Genomic DNA, 8,790 nt, shown 5'->3' with positions numbered 1-8,790 from the left:
TTTTGAAAATCATGTTCTAAAATAGAATATTTTTAAAAATCGAAATTCGAACAAAATGTTTATGAGTTATAAATTATAATTTATAACTATTTAAAGTTTAATTTGTGTAGCGTGAAATGGTACCGGGATAGCCCGCCAAATATTAGGTACTCCTCTCAATTAAACTTTTAATACTATAACAGCAATAAATATTAATCCGAACATTCGAATTTAGATTTGTATGCATAATATTTCGCCAAAAAATAAACTGATTCAGAATATGAATTTAAAAATGTATGTTGTTTTTCAAAAACGTAAAACACTTAAAAATGTATAATATATATATTTTTTTTAAATTTTGTTTTATTTCGACTGAAAATTATGTAAAAAACAAATATTTTTACAAGTGTTGATAGATTTTGAAATGATGTCTTGTTCGATAAAAAAAATCAACCAGTATATTATAATTTGAATGTGATCGGGACATGCTATTCTATAAAATATGTATACGTGGAATTTAGTAGTTTTAATTCGTGAATCAAGTTCTAACTGTGGTAAGTATAGTTTTCTTTTTAATTTATTATAATAAAAATAGAAATTTAAAATAATGAATTAAAAAACAAGTCAATTACACATAATTTTTACATTATGCATATGATTATTAATTAAATTATTTCATATAGTAACATTTTATGTTTGGAATTCGATTCTCGCATAGAATGTGATGATTAGTCATATTTTATCTCTGTGGCCTATTTTTCATGCAAATAGTCTTTTCTGTGTACAAAGTCTATACCTTATATAGGTTTTAACTATTACCATTTAAACATACTATTATATTATTCTGCAGTTGTGCACACTAATAATTATTTAATAATTACAACTTGTGCAATCGTAACTAATTGTTTAAAAATTAAGCTTTAAATTATTTCGTATTGTAGACTGTAGTCAGGGAACATTATAAGTAAGTATTCATTTAAAATTGTATTGATAAATCACATTCTGATCAAATGTTAGTACGAGTACTTATATTGTTATTTTATCTTCAATTAGTAATTTTAACTAAAACGTGCCGGTGGATAACAATCAGTAGGTTAATAATAATTAATAATGAAATTAATTTTTTTTCAATAACTCATTTTGAGTGTATTATACTTGTCTACTATATATAGGTAATATACACAAACATATCACACACGTTTACGTAAATAAATTATATAAATTTAAAACTCAGTAAGTTTTGAGCTACCATTTTATATCTATAACTGCATGCAGTATAAGCATTAAAAACAAAACAATGCATCATATTTAAGTACCTAGAATCTAGATAGTCTACGATAAGTAAATTATTTATTATTGAGGTGAAGTTATTTTTTATTTACGCTGAACATCTAACCAAATATTTTTAAATAAGCAGTACATGCTGATTAACCATAAAGTTAACAAGTTGTTTAATGGATAATAATTATTGTCAACGGGTAATTTTATATTATATACATAAAGCATAATTATTATAAAAATGGCAAAAAATTATTCCGGTACCAGGAATTGAACCCGAGCCTCCTAGGTGAGAGCCAGGTATTCTAGCGGGCGATTGTAAACTTCGCCAGAATTTCGGTCAAGATAAAGAGGTATTAAAAGGTCTAATGTAAACTCCGCCAGTTTCAAAATTCGAAATAAAAAAAAAAAATGACAGTGTTACAGGATGCTATAAATAGGTACACCAATAGTCAATGGAGTAATACAAGACTTAAAATATTTACAAATTATATCATATCATTTTAGTTTACATGTATGACATACCTAACTATATATTTTTGGATTTTTTGGTATAACGATTATTTATATTTATTATGATTTTTACTATAATTTAAATATTTAATGTAGACGATTATTAATTATTATTATGAAAAATATGGTTTTATATTATTAGAGGTACAAAGATTATTTAGGTATTATGATTTTTTTACTATGATTTAAATATTTAATATAAACGATATTATATTATATTATTATATTGTAATTTTTTAGGCAATTATATTTCAGCTAGAGCAAAAGCCAAAAAATCTGAACATACTTCAGATTTATCTACAAATGATTCTTCTTCCCAAGTTGAATCTAATATGAAATCAAGAAAAGGTAAAAAGATATTGCCAAAGCAAAAACAAACTTCAGTTACTCGTGGAATGTGGAGTCCTGCAGCCCTTGATAATTCAGGTAAGTTATATATTGTTTTAATTTAATGTATACATTTTTCTAGTTTTCTATTTTTTTGTTTTAGGTAGTAAAAATGTTGAAAGTGACAACAGTGAAACTAACAATTACGATAGTGATAAAGATCCAAATTACAATCCTAATGCTTTTATAGTTGATAGTAGGTTTATACAAATTAACTGTATTTATTATTTCACACTTTAAGAAAATTAATATGCCTGAATTAGTGTTTTTATATTTGTGTCTAATAACTTGATTATATAAAAACTTCTTTGTTGAATAGATCATTGAATAAATACATCTAAATTATCTGAATATCAATACATTTACTTGTTTATATTTCTACTACTGTATTTATTAGTTATATTTTCTTATGAATTTATAGGAACACCAGAGTCAACTGAAAATGTTATGTTAAAAAACAAAGAAAATATAACTTATAGTTGTCCACTTGTCCTGATATAACTTCAGATGTTAAAAAAGTTCTTAACTTCAATAATAATGATAAGTGCCACTGTTATTTAAGTCCTAGTATATTAGGAGTGAAAATGTTAAAAACTAATAGTAAACAAGTTAATTTTTTAATCATTTACAGAATATATTCTAATTATATTTTTTTGGAAACTAATAATATAGTAATTCTTTTCTTTTAATATATATCCATATATTTTTTTTTTTTTTTTTGAAAAAACAAGGGATCATATCAAAAAAGATAAATGAACCATATCTGGATTTAATACATACATAATCTTCACCATTTAAACTTTAAAGTGCTCACAGTTGAACCAAGTGATGTTCAACCATCCCTGATAAATTCATCAGCTGATATAAATCCAGTCTATTAACTACATCATCTAATTCACAAGTTGGTAATTTAGTTTTTTTGGAAAATATTTATTGTGTTTTATTGTAATATTATTTATATTTGTTTCAGAATTATTACAAAAAATTAATCGTACTACTTGTATTTTAAAGAATGACTTACAATACTTGAATGACAAAGTTAGTAACTTAGAAAATATACTTCTAAAACAAGATGGTTGTGTAGAATATAGATAGACAATTCATGGATAAAATTGATAAATTACAAAATTAATTTTTAAATTTACCTCTTGAAACTGAAGAACAATTGGATGCATTTGAAAAAATCTTTTAAATACTTACTTCAAAACGAAAATGGTAATTTATAGTCACATTTTAAACACTATAATTTGAATAATCCTAATAATTCTATCTGCATACACCATTTTCAAAAATTATTAAGTATGTATAAAGTTTGATTTTCAATATAATTTTATGTGTCTATAGATTTCAGAGCTTATACAGTTCTCTCGTAATTCTTTGCCTAGCACCACACGTTCAATAATGAGATATATTTTCAAAGATAGTATACTTGAAAAATATAGCTACAAAGGTTTAAAAATAAAGAAAGTGTTTTATACATTATCAATATGTTCTATTATATTTGGTAAGCTCTTATTCATCTTGAATTACAAATTTGATCTGTTTTATAAGTTACAATACAATAATCTGCTAATTTGGGTTTGTTTTAATTTACAGAAGCAATTAAACATATGAAATAATTTAGTAAATTTGATTCCATTGACGTTGAAGCTCGGCGATGACCGGTACAGCGCTTACCGTAGCAACAGCTGAGTACTCAGTACAGACGTGCGCGTACGAGACAAGTTTTGGACGGTCGATTCTTATTCTGAACAGACTTTTTTTATAGTTTTAAGCTCTGGTACTATATACTACCATGCCGTACGATGGTAATGTATGCTCTAGTAATATATTCTTTTTTATATTCCAGTTAAATACGGAAAATAGAATAGGAGCATTGGAAAGAGAAAGGTATATTTTAATAAACGAAAGAAATGAGGCAATTGAAAGACTAGGAAAAATGGAAAGAGAAATGGAGGAAATGCATTATAGAATAGTGGTATTGGAAAATAAAACGGTAACCGTTAATTTGTTAAAAAGTTAATTTTTTAAGGTTTTTATGTAAAGCACAAAAAAAAACACGTGAAAAATCAATTGTATAAAGCACAGAACATGTGTTGTATTTAATGTTACTATAAAATTGAACAAAAATGTAAATGCTATTCAAATATAGTTTAGATCTATTGACGAAACTACTCAAGCAATGGCTTTTGATGGTATTAATTTCAAAGGTCAGAGTTTAAAAATTAGACTGGTCCTCGGACGTGGTTCATTATTTACACAAGTTTGCCGTGTGCGGTGAGTCTATGGGCCATGACCAAAGATGCTGGAAGCGGCGTACAAGCACTTGTTGGACACGATACAGTCGTCCAGGAGGACGCTGATGACGATCGATCAAAAGGACGGCAACGCGTCCTGGAAGGCCACGATGGCCCGGGAGTATCGCGCGCACGTCGACGTTGACTTGAACTTGCTGTGCGTCAATGCGCAGGACGTGGTCAAAGTGTGGCTAGCGTCCGACTGGAGCTACAAAAAATGCATATGTAGTATTATACATTTTACCTAATTATGAAATAATAAACAAAAGTCTATAATTTGGTTAGGCAAGTTCACAGGGAACATACCCTGCAGATGATACAATGTGTCGTCTATCTTCATTCAAGACATGGAAATCTGTTCATGCTAAAACAATATATGAACTAAATAAAGTTAAACATTTACTTACACACATGCAATTGTCACTGAATATTTAAGACTTTTTATTTGACTTTCATTATTAATAGCGCAAATATTCCTTTAAACGAATTAACAATTTTCTTTTTTGAAAACGATGAAAATATATGTAATAACTTAAATATTAGTCATACAATTCTAAGAATACAAAGTATACCTATTAGATATTTAGGTGTTACCATGGTGAAATATACAATATACTTCAACCATGGATGTTACTTTCAATAATCATTTGAGGTTAACTCTACGTATAAATTATTTAATAAATCGCCCGCGCATATCAGTTCATAATTTTTATAAACTGCATTTCATTTTACCACAATACCGCATGAGAATTGTGTCTTTTTATCAGGCAGTGTTCCAATAAGACATTAGGATCTGGGGTAGCACACTTGAAAATGTAATCAAACCATTTCAGTTACAACAAAATAAAATAATAAGAATTTGTCTGGGTAAACATAGCTTTGTGGGGTCAACATTACTCAACTAAGTACAATAAATTAAAAGTGTTATACCATTTAAATTAACTTACAAAAAGTTTACCATATTATGGGAAGTTAGAAATGTTTTTATTTGTTCATTTATTTTATATCTTATTTTTATTCTCCACGCTGTTATTATTTATCATGTTTTTATACTTCTATATTAGATGGTATTTTTTGAACCATGTATTGTAAAAAGTTGGTAAAAATATTTAGAACAAAATTCAAATGTTCCATCGACAAATATTTTGTCACAACTACATAAAAATTCTAAGTTTGATTTGGTGGAAAAACATATTATATTCAACATATTGTCGTTTATAAGCAATAAATTCTCACCCTTGTATGTATTTGTATCCAAATTATTTAAAGCTGTATGCACTTCAGTTACATTTTTTGGTATAGGTGGTAGCGTTTTTCTACGAGTACGATAAACGCTTCGTCGTATAGAATGCACATCGTTTTATGTTAAATCTAACGCACTTGATTGCACTTCATTCCGAATTAGTTTTAGTGGTCGTGTTGTAACTTGGTCTGTTGCTTTTCTTTTTAATGAATTAGCAACAATTTGTCTATTAATAGTTGAACTTGCTTCGTGATGGTTATGATCAAAATTCGATTTTAAAAGCACCGTTTCACTCACATCACATAAAAAATTCGAAGTACACGATTTAATTGTACATCTCTATTTTATTCCATTTTTTGAAATAGTACATTTTCGGAACTTAAACTCTTCAAGAACTAATAACGGTTTAACTTTTTCACTAAAAGCTTTTGTAAAACGATCCATATTGTAACGTCAAACAACTAAAACGTATACTAAACGATGATTAACAAGACATAAGTATTGGGTATCTATCAATATGATTTATATTTATAATGGGTATCATCAATGTGTTCTTCTATCTACAGTATATTGTGTGCAACGAAACAATTAGGCTGATAAAATATATCCGATGATAATGAAAACTTGTTTTCGTCCATCACTCAAATGCGTACTTCCGTAATCAAAATATGTGCGTAATAATAATAACGTTTCATAAAATTCCCTATATTAATATATATAATAATACACTGTTAAAAAATATATTAAAACATAAGACATAAAGTAATAAGATTTTGAGTTTATGGTAATCATAATATTTGTATTTTGCATGTTTTAACAATAATAATAATTTGAGCATGGCAATTTAGAATAATATAATTTAAATTCAAGCGCAATTGGTATATACTATATTGACCGTAAAATAAAAAGAGCGCAATTGGTACACTAACCGTAAAATATATGCAGCGCAATTGGTATATTGACCCTAGTATAAAAATTTTGTTTTAGGCGCAATTGGTCCATGCCCGTCTGGTACTAGGTATGTAATGACGAACAAGAGTAAAAGTGCGACAATGGTGACCAACGAAAATGGTGTTTGCGTAAAGTGCGATGACGTCGGGACGTGCGAAAGAAACGATATAGCAGAACTAACCTAACCTTGACGGTCAAGGCAAGAAAGACCGATCGCCGGCGGCCGATACTCGTCCAAAGCGACATCTCTTCCTGTCCCGCCTAGCCTTGGGGCTTTGGCCGGCGATTCGATCGTGTCGCACGAGTCCGCGTTTTGGCGGGGCTGCTCCTGGCTGGTTGACGGTACAAGATTATCGAGTTTTAAACTCTTGGGCGCTGGTCCGTCCACCTCCATCGTTTCCGTCGGTGTCGGGTTCGACGGACCACTGCTGGCGGCCTCCGGATCCGAAGCAGGCGCAGGTTGCTTGACTAGCAGGTGTTGTTGGCTTGCCGATTACTCCCTGGGCCTATTCTTCTCCCCCAGCTAGCTGTGGAACTATTTACGGTTTCTCGCCTACTCCTGCTCCGTCATCACCTTCACCGGTGGGCGAGGAGTCACCCTCGGGAGCCAGTGGCGGCGCCCTTGGTGTCATGAAGCTGTTGTTGATAATTTTTACAGGGCTTTTTTAAAAGAATGCCGTGGAATTAAAATATAAATATTTTAATTTATTATAAAATATTTTTATATTAGATACAGATTTTTGTAAAATAAACATAAATTCATACAGCAATTTTATGATTTTATCGAAATAGTTGAAACAAAAACTAATTGCTAGCATTAGTACGTAGTACCTATATAGTATAAAATACCCTAAATAATATATAATTGTGTATAAACGTATAATTAAAATAATTATATAATATAAAAATCCAATTTATTAGTTCACACGAATAATAAATAAATTACCTGTTTTTTCTTTTACTTCAACATTGCTCAGTAATTTAGAATTTTCACTGGTTACACTCTGATCAACTAAAAGCATAATAAATGCATTAAATAAAGTAAAATTATAATAAATATAACTAAATTAACTTAGTTCAGTATCTTAATTAAACTTTAAAATTATTCTTATAAATTGTAACTTTTATTTATATATTGTAATATATAACAAATTAAACACATAATGATGTATTTCACACATCGTATATATTTACAGCCAAATTGTATTGCTGTGAACCATTATATATTATTGTATAATATAAATAATAATCCAGGAAATCATAGACCATATAAAAACCTCATCAAAAAACTTCCATACCTCACTGCTCAACTCTTCTGACTCACTTTACTATAAACTCCACGTACATCCACCTCAACGTAGATTAAAACGTGGACGTCCGCTTGACCTTCTGGTTTAAAAACTCCTCACAATACACAGTAGCTGGTTGTTACTTGTAGCGTCTAATATTAAGTTTTACGACTTGTATATATATTATATCTGTTAATACCTTTATATTGTTAATATAATTATATCAGTTACCTGTTACTAATATAGTCAGTTACGTCTCGGCGTAACTATCTCTAACGTTAACGATCACTAATGTACATAATATACTAGTTAGTAAACTCATTTTATTATTTAAATTTATATAAATTAGTAATCATGTTCAAATCGTTAAAAATGTACCATTGTAAATATCAATAGAATTGATGTAGATAGCCAAGGCTAGGGAACATCTTATCTAATCTTAATAAAAAAAATAAAAAAAAAAAAATATATATAAATAATGTTCTGTCTGTAAAACCATTTTTTATTTCTAAATAAATTTTAAGATGCTATTTTTTTAATGTTTGAATTACATTACAGGCATAACAATTAGAAAGTTCTAAAAATTATAGTTCATTAATTATAATTGTGAAATTTAACAAGAAAAAATTTTGTATTATAAAATATTAAACATTGTAAGTTTCTAGCTTGAAAATTCAGCTTACCTATAGATTTTATTAGCATATTTACTGTTTCAATAAGTTTTTTGGGTATTTACCACTATTTTTGAAAAAAAACTATTGAGATTTTGAAAAGTTTGGAGATACCTACCATGATCACGGGATCACAAAATCGTCACCAAACCCCGGTAGATCTACCAAGGTTGACTACGCGT

General features: G+C 28.6%; 2 protein-coding genes across 3 annotated transcripts; both read left to right on the top strand.

Annotated features, from left to right (window-relative positions):
* Positions 1-418: 418 nt before the first annotated feature.
* LOC126555881 (uncharacterized) lies at positions 419-2,881 on the top strand. 2 transcript variants are annotated; one of them, XM_050210823.1, is made up of 3 exons: positions 419-533; positions 2,011-2,196; positions 2,579-2,881. In XM_050210823.1, exons 1-3 carry the CDS (start codon positions 482-484, stop codon positions 2,656-2,658), a joined length of 318 nt encoding a protein of 105 aa, XP_050066780.1. In that variant the 5' UTR covers positions 419-481; the 3' UTR covers positions 2,659-2,881. The 2 variants fall into 2 exon arrangements, with proteins under 2 accessions (XP_050066780.1, XP_050066779.1); XM_050210822.1 differs by lacking the exon at positions 2,579-2,881 and adding an exon at positions 2,261-2,520.
* Positions 2,882-3,947: 1,066 nt separating this feature from the next.
* Positions 3,948-6,833, top strand: LOC126555882 (uncharacterized). Its single transcript, XM_050210824.1, has 2 exons — positions 3,948-4,679; positions 6,685-6,833. Exons 1-2 carry the CDS (start codon positions 4,460-4,462, stop codon positions 6,831-6,833), a joined length of 369 nt encoding a protein of 122 aa, XP_050066781.1. The 5' UTR covers positions 3,948-4,459.
* Positions 6,834-8,790: the final 1,957 nt, after the last annotated feature.

This window comes from Aphis gossypii, chromosome 1 (assembly GCF_020184175.1).
Source record: "Aphis gossypii isolate Hap1 chromosome 1, ASM2018417v2, whole genome shotgun sequence".
NCBI classification, from domain to species: Eukaryota; Metazoa; Arthropoda; class Insecta; order Hemiptera; family Aphididae; genus Aphis; species Aphis gossypii.
This window is presented reverse-complemented; position numbering and strand designations above follow the sequence as displayed.